This window comes from Trachemys scripta, chromosome 10, assembly GCF_013100865.1.
Source record: "Trachemys scripta elegans isolate TJP31775 chromosome 10, CAS_Tse_1.0, whole genome shotgun sequence".
NCBI lineage: Eukaryota > Metazoa > Chordata > Testudines > Emydidae > Trachemys > Trachemys scripta.
The window spans coordinates 30,970,541-30,996,505 of record NC_048307.1 but is presented as its reverse complement, the minus strand read 5'-3'; the positions used below and the strand labels follow the sequence as shown (position 1 = coordinate 30,996,505).

The 25,965-nt window shown below is 44.3% G+C and overlaps 1 protein-coding gene across 5 annotated transcripts in view; it reads left to right on the top strand.

Moving 5' to 3' along the window:
- KATNIP (katanin interacting protein) overlaps positions 1-25,965 on the top strand; it is a 189,030-nt gene that overhangs the window by 139,628 nt on the left and 23,437 nt on the right. For all 5 annotated transcript variants that reach the window (XM_034783910.1, XM_034783906.1, XM_034783907.1 and 2 more), the window contains 6 exons: positions 846-921; positions 8,698-8,875; positions 11,438-11,603; positions 16,949-17,106; positions 17,603-17,667; positions 21,424-21,534. In XM_034783910.1, the coding sequence (XP_034639801.1) occupies positions 846-921; positions 8,698-8,875; positions 11,438-11,603; positions 16,949-17,106; positions 17,603-17,667; positions 21,424-21,534 (754 nt within the window). The remainder of the gene's footprint in view (positions 1-845; positions 922-8,697; positions 8,876-11,437; positions 11,604-16,948; positions 17,107-17,602; positions 17,668-21,423; positions 21,535-25,965) is intronic.

Sequence of the window (25,965 nt, the reverse complement as noted above, 5' to 3'; positions counted from 1 at the left end):
GCACTGCCGGCCCCCGGCAGTGCTGGGCGGGCCGGGGGTGGTCGGCCGGGGGCCGGGGCCGGCACCCCAGGGCCCGAGCCGACCCAGGCTGGAGCCGCCGGGGGGCCAGCCTGGGCCGCGCCTCCTCCCCCTACACCCCCCTTACCTGCTTCAGGCTTCCCGCGAATCAAATGTTCGTGGGAAGCAGGGGAGGGGGCGGAGACTTTGGGGAGGGGGCGGAGTTGGGGAGGGGCTGGGGGCGGGGCCGGGGCCCCCTGGAGTGTCCTCCATTTGGAGGCACAAAATATGGTAACCCTATCTACCAGACTCCTGTACCCCACTGGTCTGGGTCTGTCACAATACATTATTATAATAGTCTGTAGGGTGTGAACACAGGGTTATATTCTGTCACAATATGGAAACAGTAAATCCACACAGCTAATGTGGAATAGAGTTTGTGTATTTGGATTAATGGACCCACATTCTGGCAATTCATCAGAATGAGACCAAATTGCAGTACACCAGAATGAGAATCTTTTGTTCATTTATAATACATAGCTACAATAGTGTCATGTGAAATAAGTGCACCATAAGTGATAAGATTTCTTTGTAAATTATAGTTTATCCCTTTCCTCTAGGTGTCTTTTTTTTTCTTTCTTCTGTTCTTATGGATTGTCCTTCCCCCTTCCCCGGCCTGTTGTCATGTCTCATTATTTTATCTGTCAAATTAAGATTGTGAGCACTCTAGGTCCAGGGCTTGTCTTCTTTCTTGTGCACATAGTTCTTTTCACATCAATAACACTGTATCAACAATACACTATATACAACATATAAATATCCACTGCACTTCTTGGTTTACTTTTTAGGTTCAAGAACAAGTGATGGTGTCAGACCATCTTTCTGAGCTTACACCCAAGGTACCTGGGGTATACACTGGACAATGTAAGTACTGTGTTTTGCCATTTTTTCTTGTAATATACAAACTAACGTATTACATACCACATTCTTTCACCCATAACATCTGCGAACATTATCATGTGAGATTTTTCTCCAGCACAGTTGTGTACAGACTCCTGATGAATGTTGGAATGAAGTAAAGAAGAGTAATTAAGTGTGCATAGGCTGAAGCTTTGTTCATTATGGAATTTAGCACACTATAACATTTGGAATTTAACCCAATTTTCTGTAATACTCAGAAAAATGGCATAAGTTAATTGACCAGTCCCTGAATGAAGACTGATTTGAATTAGTTCTGCCCCTGTCAGTTTCTGTGTAAACTAGCAGGATATCTCTGGACAGGTCTACACTAGGAGTGCTTTAGTGGTATAGGAATACCAGTCTAGTGTACCAGCAAAGCGCTCCCCTCACCCCCCAAGAATGAAATAAGTTATGCTGCTAAACTGCTGTTTGCCAGCTAACTGCATCTGCACTGGGCTTTCAGCTGTGTTATTCAGGGCTCACACCTCATCATACCCTTGACTGACAGAGCTATGCTGGCAGAACTTTGTAATATAGACCCAGCCTCAGTAGAAATAGAACAGCAGTAATCAGTAGGAGCAAATCTTTAATGGCAAAGTGTTATAATAAGCAACACAAATAACAAAATACCTCCACAGCTAGGGTTGAATCAGTAGTACCTGGATAAAGATACCTACCTTCACACAGGCATTCTCCCTTCTCTACCACCCCAGCAACCCTTCTGTAACTCTCCCCATGAGCACTTGTATAAAGAGAGAGGAAAATGAAACTGGAGTTAACATCTCCAGGGACTGCCCTTGCCCCATCACAGTCTGCTTCAGGAGACAAGACTCTTGAGCTTGCCAGTTGAAACTACTATCGATTAGCATCCATGTAAGCTCTGCAGAGATTGCCACACTTAGGGTAATTACTAATGTGCACAACATGAGCTCAGCATTGTGCATTTATTAATAGCAGGTTATATGTAGCTGGACTGTACAGTTTGGCTGCCTTGCTGTTCGTTATACAGAGTATCATGAGTATTAGTGCTTCTTCAGACTTGGTGAAAGGCAGCTACTTGTGGGATTTATTGTTATTTATGAAATGAGAAATATTTTTACAGTTACTATGGTGGACTTATCCCGCCTGATGCATTGTAATTTTACCTGCTGTAGCTAGATATTATTGATACTTGTTTAGTAAACCTATGAGACTGTGGAATGTGAAAAGCCACCTGTCTGTATGTATACAATACTGCTGCATGCTACTTTGGCAGTCCTGCAGCAGCTATCTCACACTGCTTTGTGGGCAATTGTTACCGACCTTTCTGTGTACCCCTGTGCCCTCCCCTCCTCTGGTGTCAAGTTGCCAGGATGCCCCCCTCTCTCATTTTAAAACTGACACAGGGCCAGATTTTGCCAATTTGCTGTTGGATTTGAGTATCTCAACATTGCTGAAATATTACTCCAGAAACTCCACAACATGCCTCCCACAGCTGGTTGGAGCTGTGCCGAGACACTGGATCTCATCGCCATCTAAGGAGAAACCTCAGTGCAGGAAGCTCTTGTGGCCAGTCACTGCAATAAAGACCCTTTTGTGAACATTGCTAACAGATGACCACGACGGGCCACAACCAGAATGCTGACCAGTGCAGGATAAACAGGAAACAGCTCAGGAGAACCTATATTCAAACCAGGATGACAGAAAATGGTCCAGGAGTAGATAGGTGTCCTGTCCACTTTTTGAGGATCTGGATAGGATTTTGCACTATTACACAACCTCCCAAACCAAGGAGTCTGTGGAACCTGCTACCTTAGCTTTTCCCTATCCTGAGGATGACCAGCGAGACTCTTCGGAGGAGGACCTTGAGGAGGCCATTGAAGAGCTTAGGTTCTCTAGGTTCCCTGAGAGTTAGGTTCTCTTTGGGACCACAGGACCGTGATGCCAGTCTGGAAGAAGGCAACCCTGATTGCTGCCATATAATGACTAAGCCCAATTCCCAGCTAGCAAACCTGGCCAGGACTGAAGAGGGAGATCCTGTGGAGAGAACCTCACCATGTAAGTGTCTAGCTTTACAATTTATTATTGTTGTAGTTATTGTGCTTACTGCTGTACTAGCTTCCATTCGAGGTGCCCCATGATTGCAGCCATTGTAGGTGAATGTGAGCTAGGAGCCTTGCTGAGTCTTCAGCCCCCGCCTGCATCCATCCCTTCTTCAACCCATGCTGTCCACTACCTTCCTCCTTTGTACACATTTTCAAAATGGCGGCTGTTCCAACTGGGCAATTGGCCTCTGTCACAGTTCCAGTGTAACTGCACCTGTATTTCCCCTCCATGGTTCATTGAGGGCACCTACTTAAAGGTTTCTGGCCCCCAGCCATCACCTCTCTTTGGCAGAGAGCCATATCTCACTCTTTCCAGATCAGGTCTTTTTCAGGCTGCACAGTTCCCTGCCTTCACTGTGATACCCCCAGCAACCCAGACTGTCTAAACAGGCCAGCATCTGTGCTTTGCTTTCTCTCCAAAGGCCGTGAACAGTGTAATTACCCTCAGTTACCAAATACCACACAGCTCTTTCTAAGCAAACACATTTATTCTTAAGGTGAAAGCATTAAAGAGAAAACATAGTAAAACAATAAAAGCACACACACCCATGCTTAAAAGCTTACTGGAGGTCACCCCAACTCCAGCCTCAGGTTCTGGTAGCTGTAAGTCCTTGAAAACCCACAACTAGGTTTTCCCAGTAGTTACAAGTTCATAACTATCTCAGATTCAGAACCAGAACAACAAGCGGGGCAGTTCATCGTTTTTTTTATACAGCTCAGGCCTTTGATCGCCACTCTCTGGCAATAGGTAATCAGCAGACAAAGACCCTCTCCTCAGGGTGTAGCTTCAAAAGGCAGGGTTTTTTGCATAACCAGAGGTCGATTTGCCGTAACCTCCCTCTAGCTATTACCCAGGAAATCCACTTAACGCATATTGTCCCCAAAGTCCATTTTTGTCCGGCAAATTTTCAATATAGTTCTTTGAACACGCAGGCCTCTCATCCCATCTCCTTTCTAAGGAGCTGACATACAATCCCAGCCCACAATAATACTTAATCTTTGCATTTAATAGAATGGACCCCAAAGATACTTAAACTTAATTCAATAAGGTTTTTAAAGAATATTGTAAGAAATGGACATGTCTGTCACAACCTCTGTTTCATACTAAAGTCCAGACTATCAACCATTTTTAGTCCCACACCACAGAGGGCGCAATTGCTTGATATTCATCTAGATATTGTGGGGGATATCTACACGGTCATTCTCCCCAGAATAGCTCGCAACTCTCTTCCATTTCTGCAGCATTTCTTGGGGAGCCATCTTGGGCAGGTGAGGCCAACCTGTGGCTCCGGAGCCACATGCGGCTCTTCAGAAGTTAATATGCAGCTCCTTGTATAGGCATCGACTCCGGGGCTGGAGCTACAGGCGCCAACTTTCCAATGTGCCGGGGGTGCTCACTGCTCAACCCCTGGCTCCGCCACAGGCCCTGCCCCCACTCCACCCCTTCCCTCCCCCTCCTCTGAGCCTGCAGTGCCCTCGCTCCTCCCATCCACCCCCAAGCCGCCTGCACGCCACGAAACAGCTGATCGGGAGGTGCTGAGAGGTAGAGGGAGGCGCTGATCGGCGGGGCTGCTGGTGGGTGGGAGGCACTGGGAGGAGCTGATGGGATGCTGCTGACGTATTACTGTGGCTCTTTGGCAAAGTACATTGTTTAAATTCTGGCTCCTTCTCAGGCTCAGGTTGGCCACTCCTTGGGGAATAAATTCACAGTATATCTCACTGGTCTGCTCTTTGCCTTTTTGAGTAAGGCCATTCTCTGCCTTCTAGTCACCCGCCTCAGTGCAGTGTCACAGAGAGTCAGGATAGCCTAAAGGGGATGTAGAGGGAATTACTATTCAGCTCGCTGCTGGGTGCCCCTTGGTAAGGCCTCCAACACTATATGAACTCCGCTAAGGCACATCAAACCTGCAAAGCCAGACCAGGAACATAATTCCCAGCTCCCAGCCTCCACGGCACAACAGCAAAGCTAAACAGTATATACTAAACAGACAAAAATCTCAGTGCAGCCAACCCTCCTCATGTACAAACCACTCTCCAGATCTGAGGTTCCCCAATCTGGGTAGACTCTCAGTGAGGTAAAATCAGAAATACATATACAAATGCTATTGTAGTCTGTATGGAATAGGAACAATAACTGCCTTTGTTTTTTTCTTACTCCCACAGCCATGGCACCTGCAGTGTCCAGATCTTCAAGGATGGGACCTTTATCTACAGCTGAGCTGCTTGGTAACCTGCAGGGGAGAAAATGGAAAATTCAGGACAAAAATGTTATGGACCCCATCAAAGTCCTAAAGTAAAACCAGAATAGCGGAGAGATGGAGGCATTATTTGAGAATGTAGAGGGAAAAAGAGAGGGAACTCTACAGGGAGATCATGGGATCCAGAGAGAGTGTGGTCAAGGACAGCATGATAGTTTCCAGGGAGAGCGCTGCTGTGGCCAAAGACAGTATTGACAAAGAATGGGAGATGCAGAGCCAACTTCTGGAGGCAATGTAAAGCCTAAATGCTCTGCTGCAATGCATGTTGATGTAGGGCAGCAGGTGCTGCAAGTGTCATACAGCAGGACTCAGCCATGTTCTGCAGCCCCTAGATAATAAGAGATACTGGGAACAGCAGCAACTCCTCCCAACTGTAACCCCTCCTCCTATGCAGTCCTCCCAGGGGCCGTTCCCTTCCCAGAGGCAGATCTGGGCACTGAGAACATTTGCACATAGGAACCAGGGCCGGCACCACTTGGAGTGAAGGACCTGCCGCCGAAGAAGAAAGCGGCGCGGTGGAGCTGCCGCCGATCGCGATTGCGACTTTTTTTTTTTTTTTCCCCCACAGCTTGGGGCGGCAAAAACCCTGGAGCCGGCCCTAATAGGAACAAGGCTCTTTTGAGCCTTCCAGCACCCCTGGTAACTTTGAGCCTTGCCACTCAACACCAGAAGGCCCTCGAACAAGAAGAAACAGAGGCAAGATGTATACGTCCCTATGACTTTAAGCCACCCTCCCCCTTGTTTTATTTTACACTGCACTGTTGCACTTTCAGTTTTTACTTCACTATTGTTTTAATTAAAGGTTTCTTTCTAGTTGTTAGTTAATAGATTGTTGTTTAATGTATTAATAATAAAAATTGTTGTTTCATTATTGCTTCTGCTTCAGTTAAAGCTTTATTTAGTTTGTTACATAGCTGATTGTGGTTATATAATAAAAACCGTTAAAATTCATACATAGTGAGTCATCAAATCATTTTACATAAAAAATCCTTAAACCTGAAATAATTCACAGCACATTTTCTGGCCCTGAGACTCAAAATAACAGCAGTAGGCGTCTGATAATAGTGCCTCAACTGTTTCTGTTGGATGCCTTGGTGGCTGCTCACACTGCTGAGTGAGTCTCTGCATCTCCACCTCCCACCCATCGTTAAGGTTTTCTCCCTTACTCTCGCAAATATTTGCAAAATCCAAAATGTTGCTATAATGGTTGGAACTTTTTTCTGCTGCTTCCAACCCATTCCAGAAGCAGCAGCACCTCCTTTTCAAAAGCCCAGATGCGTAAGCCACTGCCATTCTGGAACTAGCAGGGCGATAGTTGAACTGTTCCTTCTGTTGAAGCATCCTGTGAACAGCTTCATTAACCAGGGAAGCAGAGGATAAGCCAAGTCTCCCAGGATAACTGGAGCAACCTCCCCACCATTAATGTCCATAGTGATCCTGGGGGCAAACTGTCCATTATTCATTAAGGTAAAAAGAGCTGAGTTCCAAAGGATCCTAGCATCATGGATCCTTCCAGGCCACCCTGCACTTATATCTGTTAACCTGCCATGGCAGTCAACCAGCCCTTGGAGTACCATGGAGAAATAAACCTTTCTGTTAATAAATTCCTTTCTATTTATAAATTCTTCATCCTAGTGTGTATGTGGAGGAAGAGAGGGGTGCGAAATAATAGGCACCTGAGTCCATCAATTGCCCCCATACAGTTTGGGAACCCCAAGTGTGCAAAGCTATTAATGACCCCCTGAACATTACCAAGCTGTTTAACCCAGTGTACCTTTTCCATGGCAACACATACCTGGATGACAGTGACCCCAGTAGTCAATCTCCCCATGTCAAACTGATTGGCTAAGGATCAATAGCATTTGGGGATGGCCAGCTTCCAGATGGCAATGGTGACCCATGTCTCCAAAGGCATGGGGCACCATGTATGGTAAGCTGTCACTGCAGCTCTGGGATTAGTTCAGTACAAATCTCAAATTTCCCCTCCTGAAATTCTCTTGATTTTAAAATTGTCAGTGGTGGAGAATCCACCACAAAAGTTGATAAATTGTTCCAATGGTTAGTTACTCTCACTGTTAAAAATGGATGCCTTGTTTCCAGTCTAAATTGGTCCAGCTTCAACTTCAACAGCCAGTAGCTCATGTTAGACCTTTCTCTGCTAGACTGAAGAGTCTATTGTTAAATATTTGTTCCATGTGTAGGTTCTTGGACTATAATCAAGTCACCTTCTCTTTGTTAAGCTAAATAGATTGAGTTTGAGTCTATCACTATAAGGCATTTTTTCTAATCCTTTGATCATTCTCATGGCTCTTTTTGGAACCCTGTCCAATTTATCAACATCCTTCTTGAATTGAGCATGCCAGAACTGGACACAATATTCCAGCAGTGATAGCACCAGTGCCAAATACAGAGGTAAAATAACCTCTCTGTTCCTACTTGAGATTCTCCTGTTTATGCATCCCAGAATCTCATTAGTTCTTTTGGCCACACTGTCCCAATGGAAGCTCATGTTCAGCTGATTATCCACTCCCCACCCCAAATCTTTTTCAGATTTTTAATCAGCATGTTGTATGGTACCAAGTCAAATGCCTTACAGAAGTCTTATATTACGTCAACACTATTACTTTTATCAACCAAACATATAGTCTCATAAAAAATATCAAGTTAGTTTAACAGAATCTATTTTGCATTCCATGTGGGGTGGGGACAGTTGGTGGCAGGGGAAGGGAAGAGGGAGGGAAGCAGCTACTTGCTGGGACCAAGGAGGGGGAGAGCAGGTGGCAGCTAGGAACAGGGAAAGGAGCAAGAGAGCAGGTGACAGCTAGGACAGGGAAAGGAGGATCAGGAAGCTGCTGGAAATGGGATGGAGGCAAGTGTAGCCAGCTGCTCCAAAATTGTGTGAGGGCATGAGTGCTTTGCATCATCACCAGAGCTCCTGCAGCAGGGGTCAAAATCATGGGACTGTGCATAAAATCATAAAAGGTGGCAATAGTGGGGGTGACAGAGTATTCTGTCAGGAAGATTCTCTTAGCAGCATTTTGAATGGACTTGATGGGGTGAGTTTGCAGGCATTGAGTTCACATTTTAATGCCCGCTCCCAAAGATTTTGAAACTCCTGCATCTTTGTGGATAACAAGCTACTCTGAATTCCTTAGATCCCCTGCTATCTCCAATTACTGTTAGCAAATCTTAGTTAGCCCTTGAACTTGCATATTGTTATTTTGCACTTTTCTGGATGCACCTAGAAAAAAATGAAAGGAGGTGCTTCCTTCTTGTTGCATGCTAATTATGGAGGTTTGGATTAATAAACTGATCTGCTAGTATGTGCTTTAGGATAATTTCTTTGGTGCCTCCTGCTACTGACTGATAAATATGTATGTGTTCATTCTTATTTTTAGGTCTGCAGCTAAATTTCACCTTATCCTGGGGAGACACACATTATCTTGGACTGACCGGACTTGAAGCAGTAGGAAAGGATGGTCAGGCTTTGCCAATTACTATGGATCAGATTTCTGCTTCACCACAAGATTTAAATGACCTTGCAGAGTACATGGAAGATTCCAGAACATTAGACAAGTAAGTAGAAAAACAACTGAAAACTCTAAGTATCTCCTGTAGTGTTTTGTCCTGTGTGGGCTGTTTCAGTGATAGTCTTCTCAATATTCTCATTAGTCTGAGATTTTAGAGTTAATGAATGAGAACTTATTATAAATACATATAAGTTAAATTTATAAAATGATATAATTGTTTAACCCTTATTATATGATAATAATAACAACAACAATAATAATAATTAATAATAATGTAAACTCGCAGCGGTGCTATCATTAGCTATGACCTGTGTCAGATTGCAGATTCCTGTGCCAGCACGTCCCTGCGGCCCGCTGCTTCCCACAGATCCCATTGGCCAGGAACGGCAAACCACAGCCACTGGGAGCTGCGGGGGGCCTTGTCTGCGGATGGTCAACATCAGCAAAATGTCTTGCGGCCCGCAATCAGGTTACCCTATACAGTACAATTTTGCAGACCTGATCTCAGCCCAAGTATTAATCATTTTTGGAAAGTTTGAGCAAATATAGGTTCTTGTGACCCCCCTCCCTTTAAAAAAAAAAAAAAAAAGCTGTGTGCTAAAATGTAGTGGTAAACACTGGAACTATGTCAAGCAAATAATCTTCATTATGGAGAAACACCTTTCAGTTTTCCAGTGAAAATGGGTTATGGGCTGAGTTATGTTCATATGAAAACTATGTCACACACACTCAAGTAGTTTTCCTGGTAGCTCCACCTCATTTAATGTGCATTGGCTCATGCATTTGAAATATGTTATGTGCCTAGAAAGTAAAGTTTTCTGTAAAATTAATTGGATTCTTTGGGCAGGATCACATTTTCACCGTATACACAAACAGCACCTACCATAATGGGGCTCTCGTCCCTGATTGGCCGTCTAGGTGTAACTGCATTACAAATAATAATAGCTTGTGTGTATAGTACATAAAACATTTATGGTGCAAGGAGCATGTTCAGTGAGACAAGAGAACACTGGAGTTCTTGCCTCATAGAATAAAATATGTAGTGACTTATGCAAGACCTTGTTTCCTTAAGTGAATATTTTGCACAGGACAGACCTACCATTTTTAATTTTTTTAAAATAACAAACCTAAGGAATGCTCTTAAAGTAACTTGTGAAAGAAAATGTTACGGTTGCATAATTAAGCACTCAGAAGTCAGCCAGGGAGCACTCTTTTGGCAGCAAATGTAAAAAAAAATTATTACATATAGTAACATCACTATGAACAATTAATTTGACTTCTTTAAAATATTTGTAATAAGTACTTAGTGTAAAGTTATTTTACTTCAGACTTAAGTTATTTAGAAATAAATCTGTCACATCTTTTCCTTCACTGAGCACAATTCTACACATACACTGCAGAGGTTCTCGGAAATCATACTGTGCAATGATTTAATTAAAGCTTGTATCATGCTGCATAAACACATGGGCAGAGTTAAGACTACATGGGCAAAATTAACTTTGTCATTTCCTGATTTTTTAGTGGCTCACTTTTGCGATCATAACATTTTAATCATTAAAAGTTATTGCGTTGAAACCTCATTCTTTTTAGATTATATGTCTGCTCTAAACTGAGGAAATTACAATTGTTGTCCTCTCAGTGTCTAAAAAAGGAAGACTGATATCATCTAGCTTAAGGACCTAGCCTACTAACCCGGATGAAAATATATTCACCAAATACAAAACTGAGAACCACATTAATTTACTGCATCTCTTGATTTATTTTTTCTGATAATTCATTAAGTATCTTTTCCTGAGTTGTCTACTTGCACTGCAATCAGATGGCATAACTGCAGTACATGTAGGTGTAGCCAACTAGCCTTGATCCAACTAGCTCACTAAAAATAGCATGGAAGCTATGGCAGCAACTACAGGCTAGCCACTCGAGTATGTACCCAGGGTACTGGTAGGCTTTTACTCAGGTGGCTAGTCCACCACTCATGCTGCCACAGCTTCACTGCAATTTTTCGCAAGCTAAAACCTAGCATGGGTAAGCCTATATTTATCGCAGTCATGCCTCATGATTGCTCAATCTCTTTCCTCTTTTCCTTCTTTCTCCTTTTAGCCTCTTTTATCAGGTTACATAGTGTTCTCTATCTTTTTCCATATATATTCTCTCTCTCCCCCTGCCCCCTTTTTCACATATATGAAATATAAACATATAAAAATTTAAGTTAAAAATACTAAATCATGAATTCAAACAATCAAAAGTTAGGTAACCTTAATTCTAGCATTTCCTAACTCAACATTAATTTGTCTTCTTGTAAGTATTCATTATGATACTAGGTAAAATTTTCAAAAGTACCTAAGTGACTTAGACACTTTAGAAAATTTTACTCACTGTCTTTAATTACATGATGATATAGTGTAGAGTGCTTTTTAAACTTTCAGACAAAGGCATAATAAAATCTAATGTCTGGAGGCTGGAGCTACTCAAATTCAGACTAGAAATAAGGCACATGTTTTCCTGCGATCAGTTTTGTGTCCGTTCTGTGTACTGTTTTCTCTTGCTATTTTCCGTTGCTTAACAATTGCCAGTCCATCACTAAAGGATTTTTCTGTGTTTGTAGGTTAATAGATGGGACTAACATCACTGTTGAAGATAATCATATGTGGCTTATTCCTTTCACTTATGGGGAAGATCACATTATCACAATCTATTTTGATAAAGCTGAAAATATTGCAGGGCTTCGCTTTTGGAACTATAATAAATCTCCAGAGGATACCTATAGAGGGGTGAGTGAAAGAAAGTGGCACTGCCAGCAGAAGTGTTCAACCACCCATTAGAAAATTTGTGCTTTGATAAATGAATGTGGCTGCTTTAATGTAATAGCATAAATCCTTCTAAATTATCTGACTGAGTTTCATGGCAGTTTAATGGGTTTCTGTCTTCCTTCACAATCAGCAAATACAAGAAAAAGAGCCAGAGATAGTTCTAAGAAAATCACAGGGCCTGATTCTTCTTTGAGACACACAATAGCACATGGTGCCAAATTCTTTGAAAATAACAAACGGATAGGTGTAAATACTAGGTGGGGAGAGGACACAGCATGGATGCCTTCCATATGGCATTAGCTCCTAAAGCATTGAGGTTCTAGATTGTGGGATACTCTTTCATAGAAAATCTAATTAGGAAAGACACTGATAGCAGTTTGTGGGGCACGGGTTTCCATGTGCTCTCTTAGCTGGAGGTAATTTTTGTTCTCCTTTTATTTATTGTATCACTGTATAAAATGCCAACAGGAATTTTTTTCTAAAAGATGCCTTGGTTGTCTTACTGGCTGGATGCCTTTCAGTCAGGACCCATCCCCCAGTTCAATGCTCATTTTCTTCTTCTTCACGCGTTGTGGATGTCGTGGGCAGAGAGAAAGGGTTGACAGGTGATTTGTTCCTCATTTTTATATCTTTTCCTCCTCTTTGAGAATCATCTCTAGCTGGGGTTCAGGCAACTGAAAGTTTGTGGACGGTAACTTTCAACTGTTCTATTGCTAAGATGTAAATTTCTTGCTCACACCCTTCTTCCTGCCAAAGAATGGTCGCTTAATCAAGTGATAAGCCATATGATTACGCTGACACCTGGCTGTGGTGCTGGCTAGCTTTTTCTCTCCGGGGAACTAGTTTGAAGCTGTTTCCCCAGAGTTGGAACATGCCATATACAGTAGAACTTTACAACTTTATTTACAATGTTGTCACACATTTTACCAGGGCGATAATGTTCAGTAGATTATGAGTTTTCAAATGATACCTCACATGGCATACTTTGTACAAAATTTATCATAGTCTTGTAAAAGTGGTGAACATAAGAGTACAGACTGTCACAACACATTGTCCAAACCATGAGAACAGCCATGGATACTAGGATGGGTCCCCAATATGTCAGCCTCTTCCTGGGGTACGTCAAGGAAGAATTTATGAAGAAAGGCACCACAAAATCAATGATATACCTGAGATACATCAATGATATTTTTATCATCTGGACAGATTACCTAAAGTCCCTCATAGATTTCCACCACAACTTTAGCAACCACCACCCATCGATGAAACTCTCTCTAGAACGTTGCCACACATCATCAACTTCCTGGACACCGTGATCAGCATCAATAATGGAACCATACAAATGACTATGTACAAGAAACCTGCGGATCACCACACTTACCTCCAATGAGCCAACAACCACCCCAGACACACCAAGAAATCTGTTATCTACAGCCAGGCACTCAGATGCCATAAAATTTGCTCCAAAGTGAAAGGGGGGTGAGCTTAGTAAAATTGCCACTATTTCCCATTGTTTCCAATGGGACTGAAGCCACAGGCTACCCTCAGAAAACTGGCCCCCATTTCATTAAAAAGTGTGCTGTCAAACTTCTCAACCACCAAATGGACAGTGTGTGACATCAGGTGATCAAAATATGTGAAATATGACCAAAAAGTGGAACACCTGTTTTTTGTTACATGTCACATACACCTTAGTTGGCAGATTAAAACTTGCCTAAGGATATTTTCTCACTGTGTGAATTAAATAAGCCTTTTTTGTAATTTTTGGAAAATCACGACTTCTACAGTGCAGCCATCAGGGAACCCGGTGTGGGTCACAGCAGAGTTTGAACCACAGACCATCACATTCCCAGCCTATCTTTCTAACACCTGAAGTGCAGGAATAAGTGTTGTTCTGTCAGTGGAGCAGCCACTAGAGGGGAAAGTGACATGTACCTGTTTCCAGTGGCTTAAGTAACTATTTGCTAGTCAGCTGTACAATACTAGGTTCTAGTCCTAGCACTGGGGTGGGGTGGCCTACTGATGATTAACAGGATAGCTTTTCACATTGGTTTGTCAGTGTAGTTGAGACTAAATTCTGTCAAATTACTGAACTGGATTCTATTCCCAGCTGTGCTAGAAATGAACTTGTGCAATTCTGCTACTTGATTGGTAAAATGGGACGTCTGATACTTGACTGCCTCCTCAAATAGGTGTTTGAGGTATGGCTCAGTAGTAAGGGCTGTAAAATGCACACAAATATAAGCAGCAGTGAGTAGAATAGGTGAGATTTCAGCCTGGGCTCTCCTGGCTCCCAGGTCAGTGCTCCTTCCCTTAGGCTAAAGTATATTTTTTGATTGGACTCTCTCTCTCTCTCTCCTCTCCAAATTGGGAGCCTGATTCAACTGAAATGTAGTACATCTAAGAGTGCTGCTTGCCATCTGACTGTAAGGCTGTACCAACTCAAGATGGCTACCTCTTTGCTCTTTCATTTCCAGTGGGGCTGCAGCCAGTGGCGTAGCCAGGTTTTAAGAGCGGGGGAGCAAACATAAAAAAGGTGCCCCCCCTTGGCTCCTCCTCTGGCCACGCCCCCTTTGGCTCCTCCTCTGGCCGCCCCCCCTTTTGCTGGCTCCTCCAGACCCATCTATTGCCAGGGCCCTGCAGGCACCCAGGAGCCCCCTGCACGCACCCTGACACCCCCCCGGGCCAGGCCAAGCTGCGGTGGGGTCCGTGTCCCTTTAAGAGTGGGGCTGGGCTGAGCCAAGCTGGCGGGGGGGGTGGCTCCACTCCCTGCTGCAGGCTGATGCCAGATCCTCGGCTGAGAGCCCCGCTCATCTCCTGCACCAGCTCCAGGCGGGGCTTTGCTGCGGCTCCCCCCGGGCCAGGCCATCCCCTTCACCTGCACAGTAGGGGCGAGTTGCATGAGGGCAGGACCTGGTGCCATCCGCCTGGTGGGCCCTGGGGGGCACCGGGCGAGATGGGGTGTTGCAGGGGACATCAGGCAGAGGGATGGGGCACTGGGCCCCGGGCTGAGCTCCCAGCGCGCGCTCGGTCACTCACCTTCCCGTCCGGGCCGAAGGAGAGGGACTCTCTCTCAGTCTCTTCCCCGACTGGGGAGGGCACGGGGTCCTGCTGGGTCTCCGCGGCCTTGCTTGGCCTCGAGGAGGCGGCGGCAGCTCCGTGGAGCTGGTAGTCTGGCCGGCGGGGCTGCTGAACGCCCGCTCCTCCATCTCCGCCCCGCCCCAAGCACAGAGCACGCCAGGTGCGAACCCCATCCCAGGTTAGCCCTCTACTGGGACCGAGGGCTGAACAGGCCCGGCAGGGCAGTGCGGGGGCTGCTGGAGCCTGGAGGGGGAAGCTGGGGAAGGGGTGGCATGGCCTCAACCCCCTGGGGCTGTGGAGGAGGCAGAGGGGCGCAAGCCGCAGCAGGACCCCAGCCCCCCGGAAGAGGGGATCTGGGGCCAGCCTGGGGAGGCAGGGGCAGCCCCGGGGGTGCTGGGCGTGTGCAGGTCAGAGCCCCGGGAGAGCCCCAGCCCCGTGGCGGACAGCGCTGCAGAGGAGCCCGCGGCGGGCGAGGGGCAGCTGGCGGGCAGATCCCCTCTCCCCGGCAGCTTCCTGCTTCCCTTGGCCCAGAAGCAGGAAGCTGCCAGGGAGAGGGAAGCTGCCCGCCAACTGCGGAGTGCTCGGCTGCCACGCCCCAAGCCGCCGCAGGAGGCGGCTGCGGCGGCGATGTTGGGGCCGCGTGGGGCGCGATGGCCGAGGAGCCGGCCCCTTCGCTCCTCTGGCCGTGCCCGCTGCCCCCCCACAATGGCTCCTCCGGAGTCTGGCCTTGCTGACTCCCCCCCCACACACACTTCCCTGCAGGACCCCAGCGGTGGCCCAGCAGGCGCAGCTTTTGAAAAATTTGCTGAGGGGAAGCAGCTGCTTCCCCTGAACCCCCCTAGCTACGCTACTGGCTGCAGCTACAGGCTGCCCCCAGAAAAGATGTCTGCCATCTATGTTTTGGCTAGGAAACTGCGGGGAGATACTCTGTGACACAATCCTTGGCTATGCTGGAGAGCAGTAGAAATAGCTCCCCTGAGAAAGAGGTTACATGCTGCAATGCTGGGGCTCCGTACTGCCAACCCTCACTATTTTGTTGTGAGTTGTGTGATATTTGGTGAGTTTCTTAAGGCCCCCGTCTCTGGAGTCGTGTGAATACATCTGAATATGAGCTATCATTTTTTAGGAGGACATTTCTAACACTCTTAGTTGTTGGGAAGAGCCAGGAAACTTGACACCAAAGGCTAAAACTAGAAGGCAACTACCAAGAGCACAGCTATGTTATTTCCCTGCATTCTGCTCTCTTTCCTCTCACTGCAAGCATCCCTGCTCCATCAATATTCCTATATACATGGCAAAAGTTGACATGGAGAGCATCACTATCTCCTCTTATATATCTCCCAGAGCCCTTCAACACTTGCTGTATTAAAAACCAAAGAAGTTCGGTAAACCAAAGCTTTCTTCAAAAAGATAAAGGTTGGTAGGTGTGACATCCCCCAGTGTAAACCCAAACCGCAAACAGATTTAAAAATTACTAAAATACCTGCAGATCTGACAAAAAGTGGAACTATAAACAGTCACTCCTCAAACATTCAACCTTGCATTCCAGAGCACAAACATAAACTCTCTTCCTCTTAATTCTGAGGTTAATCAGTTCCTTCTTATTACAGGTGAAAGCAGTTCCTTAAGTTGCTACTAGTTTGTATTTTGCTGATGCTAGTAAAACCAAATTTACTAACTTTAAACAGCAATGTAACAACAATTTAGGGGAAAGTGATACTTACCTTTATTAAAATAAAATCTTTTACTTTTAAAATTCAAATTTAAAATTTAAAAACACAGCACTTCTATCGAGAGCCTATATACATTCAAACAGGCTCAATAGTGATCATAGCAGTGTCCCATAACTTACTTCCTTGCCTTTTAGGTTTGGTGTTGTGGGATGTCACTCTTAACCAGCCTCGGCCCCTTTTAAATGAAGGGTTTTTTTAATGGAATTTTACTAGGAATTAAAATTAGCATATTGGAGGCTAAGCTCTGAGTGTGAGCATGCTCATTGTTCCTGGGAATTTTTATCTCAATGACATTTTGATTTACACTTCTTGTGTCACTAGTGAGGTATATGTATTTTACGCCTTCTTTTTTGTAAGAATTCAGATTCAAAAGGGAGATGAAATAAGTTCAATACAACAAAAGTATCTTTAATAATTAAATTGTTTCAGCCAGTGAAATTAACATATTTGTATTAGATCCATATGTTTTAAAATAAGGTGTTCTTTCCCTAGGCTAAGGTTGTCCATGTCTTGCTGGATGGACACTGTATCTCTCCGCCAGAGGGCTTTCTTATCCGAAAGGGACCAGGCAACTGTCACTTTGACTTTGCTCAAGAAATTCTCTTTGTTGACTACTTGAAGCCCCAACAGATTATCAGACCATATGGGAGGTAAAATAGAATGTTCTTACTATCTAAACCTTACATATTCTCTTACCTATTCCTTGAAGGTAGTCTGTTTGGATGGGCCTCCCTGAAGCAGATGCATTATGAAGTGCATGGATACAAATATCAAGTACTTTGGGCATACTTTTTTAAAATTACAGGCACTTAAATCTGCCCTCAATTGTGTGCCTAATTTTCACATGTGCTTACAAAGACTGTATGTGCAAGTGGCCAATTAGATGCACAGTGAACAATTAGCATGAAGAAATAAATGTGTATACAAAATAGATGTGGAGTTCTGCACTCAGCTGTGAAAATAAGGCCCTCTTCTTCCTGTAGTTTCTCAGAGAATTCCTGTGCTGAAAGCAGATGGATAAATTCTCCAAATTCACTGGTTTGTTTTTGTTTTCTGTTTTTGTTTTTTGATCATTTTTTGGTGGAGAGTGTCCGTTCTTTACTAAATATGTCAGGATTTTAAAATTTTTCTTGTATATTTTGGCAGAACTGATTCACGTGGGATGGAACAAGCTAGTATGGACTATGAAGCACCATTGATGCCATGTGGTTGTATCCTTCCCTATCATTTTCTCACTTGTATTATTATGTATAGTATCTTGTGATTATTTTTATTATTATTATGGGTATTGCAATTCTGTTCTTTTTGGTCTCCCTGAATACCTCTCTCTTGACCCCAGCATTTTCAGAGTTCCTCTATATGGCTTTGTTTTAATTTAACTGAGGTACCTAAAGCATGTGAGAGGCATCATTAAAAACAAATAAATATAAATAACCTATACAATGAAGCATGAATATGTAACCCCAACTTCAAACTCTCCACTGGCTCCGCCTCTAATTCAGGATCAATTCTAAAAACTGCCTCTTGTTTTTATAAGCCTCCATACAGAATAAAGCTGGACACGATTTAAATAAGAAGGACAAAAACTAGTGACATGAATGTAGGTCAGGACGTAACAATGGTTTGTACTAAACTATGTTAATTGTATATTTTAAACTCAATTTTCCCGAATAGAGAAGTTGGATTGGAAACTTCTTTTCTCTCTCTATCCAAGTGGGAAGAAGAGGACATTCAAAGTAATTGAGAGACAGTGAATTCAAAAGCGATAAAAGGCAATATTTTTTCACACAAACTCATTGCTCCAGGATGTCACTGAGGCAAAGAAGTTAATGAGATTCAAAGAAGGATTGGACATTTCCATAAATATCAAGATTATACAATGTTATAACAGTAAACACTAAAAACAAGATTTAAAAGGCTATAAATCCACCTGCTTCTCAGGGCTCAAGCCTCTCTCTGTTAGTGGTTAGGAGAAGTCCCAACCAGGGGTATTCTGTCTGCTACCCAAGATCCATAAACCTGGAAATCCTGGATGCCCCATCATCTCAGGCATTGACACTCTTACAGCAGGATTATCTGGCTATTTGGACTCTCTCCTCAGACCCTAGGCTACCAGCACTCCTAGCTATCTTCGAGACACCAGCGACTTCCTGAGGAAACTGCAATGCATTGGTGACCATTCTGGCCACCATGGATGTAGAAGCTCTTTACACCAATATTCCACATGAGAATGGACTACAAGCTGTTAGGAACAGTATCTCTGATGAGGCCACAGCACACCTGGTGGCTGAGCTTTGTGACTTTGTCCTCACCCACAACCATTTCAGATTTGGGGATAACTTATACTTTCAAGTCAATGCACTGCTATGGGTACACAGTATGCCAACATTTTTATGGCTGACTTAGAACAACGCTTCCTCAGCTCTTGTCCCCTAGTGCCCCTCCTCTACTTTCACAACATTGATGACATCTTCATCATATGGACCCATGGGAAGGAGGCCTTTAAAGAATTCCACCTGGATTTCAACAATTTCCACCCCACCATCAACCTCAGCCTGGACCAGTCCACACAAGAGATCCACTTCCTGGGACCTACAGTGCAAATAAATGATGGTCACACAAAAACCACCCTATACCTGAAACCTAGTGACCGCTATACTACCTACATACCTCCAGCTTCAAACTAGGACACATCACACAATCCATTGTCTACAGCCAAGCCCTCAGATACAACCGCATTTGCTTCAGTCCCTCAGACAGAAACAAACACCTACAAGATCTTTATTCTTAAAACTACAGTACCCACCTGGGGAAGTGAGGAAATAGATTGACAGAGCAAGACGGTTACCCAGAAGTCACCTACTACAGGACAGGCCCAACAAGGAAAATAACAGAACACCACTGGTCATCACGTACAGTCCCCCACTAAAACTTCTCCACAACATCATCAACGATCTACAACCTATCCTGGAAAATGATCCCTCACTCTCACAGATCTTGGGAGGCAGGCCAGTCCTCGCTTACCAGCTGCTCCCAACCTGAAGCAAATACTCACCAGCAACTACACACCACACCACAGAAACACTAACCCAGGAACTTATCCCTGTAACAAACCTCGTTGCCTACTCTGTCCCCATATCTACTCTAGCAACACCATCAGAGGACCCAACCACATCAGCCACACCATCAGGGGCTCATTCACCTGCACATCTACTAATGTGATATATGCCATCATGTGCCAGCAATGCCCCTCTGCCATGTACATTGGCCAAACCGGACAGTTTCTACGTAAAAGAATAAATGGACACAAATCAGACATCAGGAATGGTAACCTACAAAAGCCAGTAGGAGAACACTTCAATCTTCCCTAGACATTCAATAACAGATTAAAAGTATCAGAAGGGTAGCTGTGTTAGTCTGGATCTGTAAAAGCAGCAAAGAGTCCTGTGGCACCTTATAGCCATCCTTCAACAACAAAACTTCAGAAACAGGCTTCAAAGAGAAACTGCAGAGCTACAATTCATTTGTAAACTTAACACCATTAATTTGGGCTTGAATAGGGACTGGGAGTGGTTGGCTCACTACAAAAGCAATTTGCTCTCTCTTGGTATTGACACCTCATCATCAACTATTGGAGTGGACCACATCCACCCTGACTGAATTGGCCTTGTCATCACTGGTTCTCTACTGGTAAGGTAACTCCCTTCTCTTCATGTGCCAGTATATTTAAGCCTGTATCTGTAATTTTCACTCCATGCATCTGAAGATGTGGGGGGTTTTACCCACAAAAGCTTATGCCCAAATAAATCTGTTAGTCTTTAAGGTGTTCCCCCCCCCACCCGAGTCCTCATTGTTTCTGTGGATACAGACTAACACGGCTACCCCTCTGATACTTAGGAGATCATATTATCCCACATCTGCGTACTGTGGGGTTTCTTGCACTTCTGTGGTAAGTATCTGTCCCTGGCCACTGTTGGAGACAGAAGTCTGGACTTGATGGACCCTGGCCTGATCCAGGATGGCAATTCCTATTCCCAGTTACTATGTGGGTCTGGGATTAGTCCAGCACAAGGACGTAAAAGGATGATGCAAGGTCTTCAAATCTCACTTAGTGCAAACTATTTAATCAAAAGTCTGGTGGCTGGAAGTTCAAGCTAGACAAATTCAGATTGGAAGTAAGGCACAGTTTTTTAACAGTAAAGGTGGTTAACCATTGGAACAATTGACCAAAGGAAGTAGTGGACTCCACATCACCAGGAACTAGATGTTTTTTTCTAAATGCCATGATCTTGTTCAATCAGAAGTTATTGTACTTGGCATAGGAATTACTGGGATAAATTATATGGTTTGTATTATGAAAGAGACAAGACTAGATTATCATAATTGTCCCTTCTGACATCAGAATCAGTGAATCTGTATACCAATTAATTGTATCCCATATAAGCTGTTAGCTAAATGGGCTTTATAGTTACCTGAATCCTCACCTGAATTGCAAATCAGAATACCCGTGTCATGTATTTGTGCATAGCTTATTTAGTTTCATAGTTAGTTGGCTCATCATGTGACCCGCATCTAGGGAAGACTGTGATGTCTGAGAAAAATAATATGTATGGTATTGTGAATGCAGATTATTAATTAGAGAGAAGACAACTTATGGTAGGAGCAGTGTAAGTCAAGGAAGGAATATTTGACCATTATGACAATGAATTAGTGAAAGTAATAAGAGAATGAAAAAGAATAATGCAAGATGTTACCGATGTAAATAAGACTGTAGAAAAAAAATGTATGATATACTAAATAATGTGTGCCCCGTAATTAAAGACAGTATCATGATGTGTACACACAAGTGGGCAGAGCAAAGGTTGCACAGCCATTTCTTCACCTTAGAGATTTAATATTCTCTTATAACTTTCTTCTGAAATAGAAAAAATGTTGGAATCAACATTTTCCTTAATAACATCTTTCAGTTATTTTCCAGTTTCAGCTTCTAACGAGCTGGGGTGATCCATACTATATTGGTTTGAACGGACTAGAGTTGTATAATGAACATGGAGACAAAATCTTACTCACTGAAAACAGTATCCTTTACCAGACTGACTTTCTTTTTCTCTTTCAAATGCACTCTTCAGTCCTTGATGGACCCTATCCTACCGTCATCTGCTGACCTATACAAAAAGTGCAGTATTACCCCTCCTGACTAACTGCTGTGATTGCTCTTGAGTTTTTGGTGATATTTATTGAGGTACAATTTCATAATGTTGCTGCTTCAACAAGTGGCCTCTTCACATTCCTGCCCTTGGGATGGGCCTGGCAATGCAGCTTGGACTGGTGGATCCTTCTCATAATAGTGTCCATTAGAGCAGTGCTTCTCAAAGCCAGTCTGCCGCTTGTTCAGGGAAAGCCTCTGGCAGTCCGGGCCAGTTTGTTTACCTGCCATGTCCACAGGTTCAGCCGATTGCGGCTTCCACTGGCCGCGGTTCGCCACTCCAGGCCGATGGGGGCTGCGGGAAGGGCAGCCAGCACATCCCTCGGCCCGCACCACTTCCTGCAGCCCCCACTGGCCTGGAGCAGCGAACCGCAGCCAGTGGGAGCCGCGATCAGCTGAACCTGCGGACGCGGCAGGTAAACAAACCGGCCCGGACCGCCAGGGGCTTTCCCAGAACAAGCGGCGGACCGTCTTTGAGAAGCACTGCATTAGAGCATTCTCATGGCTCCTCCTGCCTCTCCCCTCACTGTTCTTGAATGTTCTGAAAGCAAAGCTATAGAAGGGAGTGGTGGGCTCCAGCTGCCTCAGTTCCTTACAACCACAGTAGCAGACGGACCAGGAATCTCACCAGCTTGAGCTGACCTGAATTTGTTGGAACAGATTGTTCCCAGTGCCTGCTTATTGACCTAATTATCTATTCAGTTTAGTTAGGCTAGAGCTGTTCATTTTGATTATTTAATTTATTTTTATTTTAATTATTTTACTTTTATTTTTCATTTTATTGGCTCGTGTGCCTTGGCACAGATCCACAGTTCCAAACCACCACCAAAAGGAAAGAAATCAGGATTCAAGAGGTGAGCTTCTTGAATGTGGTCAACAACGTTGGGCTTTTACCATGGTTACATTGGTCTGAGGCAGCCTCTTGCTCTCTTGGGGAGGAGCCTCCCTGGCTACAGCCAGACACAAGCACATCTCTCAGAATTAAGACTGTCTTTATTCAAGCTCATCTCTCTCTCAGGATTTCTGAATACTAAGAACGGCACCCTTTTTTTCCTACATCTTTTAACAGCTCACTCAGCATCCCCCATTGATCTTCTTCCTGCACCCAGAATATTTTTAAATGATCTTCTGGACCACAGAACCACACAAGTTTTCATTATTCTTCGGGGTAGGTCCCTTCATTTTAGTAGCACAGTGGCTGGGGCTTTGTCTTGCAGTTTCCTCATGGTCCCATGTTTTTATAGCTCTAGCAGGGCAGCTCTTATTTTCAGCTGACCGTTGTACCTCCTTCACCAGCCTGTTCTCCTTCTGTATAGCGTTACTCTGCAATATTTCAGCTCTTTTTGTAGGGTGGCCACTTCAGCCTTTAGGTCCTCTAGTTCTTTACCCTTCTCCAAGTCAGACTTCAACCCTTGCTTGACATTAAGCTGGTTCTGGGGTGCAGTTAGCTCCTTCTATAGTAGCGAAGACTGCTGTTCCCCAATCTCCTTTTCAACTCTGTGGCGGGTTAGCCTCTGCTTCCACTTTATGGCTTGCACTAAGAACCTTTCCCGTGAAGAGCAGGTCTCAGGGATTTCAGCCCAGTTCCCACCAGTCGTAGCAGCCTTCTCCTCCAATTCCCTCCAGCCCATTATTATATAGGACTGCTGAGTAACTGAGGAGTCTACTGACATTATTGCAGCTTCTTCTGTGTACTGGTTCTTGGTGTTCGTGCCATGGGATTCCCAGTCCTTTGACAAACAGCCAATTTTCCTTCTTGGAAGGCCTTTCTGGAGCTTTGAGGGGTCAAACAACTCCCCTGTATCTACACCAGCCTGCCACTAATCTACTTCTGGGCTCAGCATGTGCGTGCAGGTCTCCACCCATGCTTTAGTGTCCTGGTCACACCATCTTTCACAGTCCTGGACCAGTTTTCCCTGCAACCCAGTTTCTTCTGCCACAGTGTGTAGGCTAATGCTTCATTGGCAAGTTTCAGGAGCTCACTAGCCTTAGTCTCCAGCTTCTTTTACCTCTGGGTAACCCACTGCTCCAAGGTATGATTGACTTTCAAACTCCAGTTTCTGCTTCAAAGCTTCTTCCATTGTTCTACTCAAGAAAAGGATCTCTCTCCCTTCCTTTGTACTTTTCCTTCAGCATATTCCCTCACATCTCTGCAGTGGGAGGAGCAGTTCTCCAAAATTAGCTGTCCTTCTGACTTTTGTCCTGGTTGAGATCCCTAACTCAAGATCTCCATTTTCTTCTGCTCCTCCACACATGTGCTCCTTTAGGGTATTCTCACTCTCTAATCCAGTGGTGGGCAACCTGCGGCTCACGGGCCACACGCGGCCCATCAGGATAATCCATTGGCAGGCCGCAAGACAGTTTGTTTACATTGACTGTAGGCACGGCCACCCACAGCTCCCAGAACCCGCACCCTCTCCTGCATTGGAAGGCTGAGATTTTTTTGATGGTCTCAAAGCTTTGGGAGAACCAAGGATTTAAACTTCTGAAATTGATCCAAGATCAGGAAGACTTTTCCTAAATCTGTCTTGAAAACAGCTTGTGGGTGAGTGGTCCCTGTAAAGGATTCTGGAACCTCTTCTCCTGATGGATGATAATATTAGAATATGGTGTCTTGATGAGCATGGCAGACTGTTCCCCTTGCTGAGGAAGGATTTATTTATCTGCAGACAAAAATACTGCATTACTTATTACAAAACCACAAGCCAATGTAAAGTTAAGGCATTTAATATTACATATTATCTACTTCTTTGTCCAGAGACATGTCACCTTACCACTGGAACAGTATGTCATAGTAAACAAACTCTTACTTTTATCAGAAGATCATTCAGGCAACAATAGATTTGAATCTTCAAGCTACAAACATCTCTGAGCCTATTCACAGAGGTGTGGTAACAATAGTGGCTCAAGTCAGAACCAAAGAAATTCATTTGTTCCCTTATCTAATTGTCAAAGACAAGATATAGTACTGAATTGGAACAGGCAACAAACACTGACATCAGGGTGCTGTTATCTTTCAGATTTATGCTAAATCATGACAAGGGCAGCCTCACACCCACTTATTCGCTGATGTGCCTGGGATTACTCATACAGACTACCATAGGGAAAATATTTATCAAAACTATAAAGGTTTGGCACTCTAGATCCAAAGCTCAAAGAGATCATAAGAGCCTGCTCAGACTCCTGGGATGATTATTTTTTCCATTGACATCCCCTGACCCAGGTTTCACATGAGGAACCTTCACAAGTTCATACTAAAAAACTGGGGTTCAACACAGAAAAGAATGGAGAGGAAACTCTCATCTGTGAGGATGGAACTGTGTTATGAAGTCAGAGATACCTACTTTGAAATCAGTGGGAGTTAGGCATATCTAATCCATGTAGGCATTTTCAAAAATCCCAATAGGCTCCTAAATACTAGGCCAGACATCCCCTTTTCCATATGCTGGATATGTCCTTAGGTAGTGAGACTGCTGCACCTATTCCTTGCCGGGTCAGGCATTTGCCTCCTTTGCTTATGGAGGTCCAGAAACTCCTGGCACAAAACTGAATTACACCAGAGTTTTGTAACCATTTCTATAAAGGAATATTAGGCATGGGAATGGATACAGACCAGTGGGCTAAATGTAGTGAGAAACGTAAGGGAATTCAACAACAACACTGAAACAGTGAAACAACAACACAGTCCCTTCCCCTGCCTCTGGAGGTGCCCAAAACCTTTAGCTCCTTCACCCGAGGCCTCTAATCCCACTGGTGGGACACATAAAGTTGAGCTGCACTAGCCTGGTGAGGTGTCCTGCTCTCTGGTGGCTGCTCAGTCTGAGCCTCCAGCCTGGTGGGGCGCTGCTTTTTGACTGCTTGGTCATCACCTGCCTTCGGGACACTAGCAAATCTGAGTCCAAATTGCTCACAACTTGTCCTTCCCCCCAGACTCATGCACACCCACACCAAGGGAAACACAATCCTTCCTCCTTCCACCGAAGCCCCTCCGCCCACACACACATACTACAGCCAAGATGGTACCCATCCCCCAGTTCCTCCCAGCTGGCATGGACTCCTCTGACCTTTTGTTCCTATAGGCCATTGATCCTCCAGGGCTTGGCTGCTCACACTTAGGTGCCATCTGCTGGTTTATTCCAATACCTTTGAAAATCTGGCCCTAAATTCTTCAGTTAACTGACAAAGTCACCAATAAGTGTCCTCTAATCAGCCTAGCTGTAGGAAGGATTTTATAATCTATACTGCTAAAGAGAATACATTTATCACGAAGTCTGGTAGAAAAAACATAGGTTGTAAAATGATG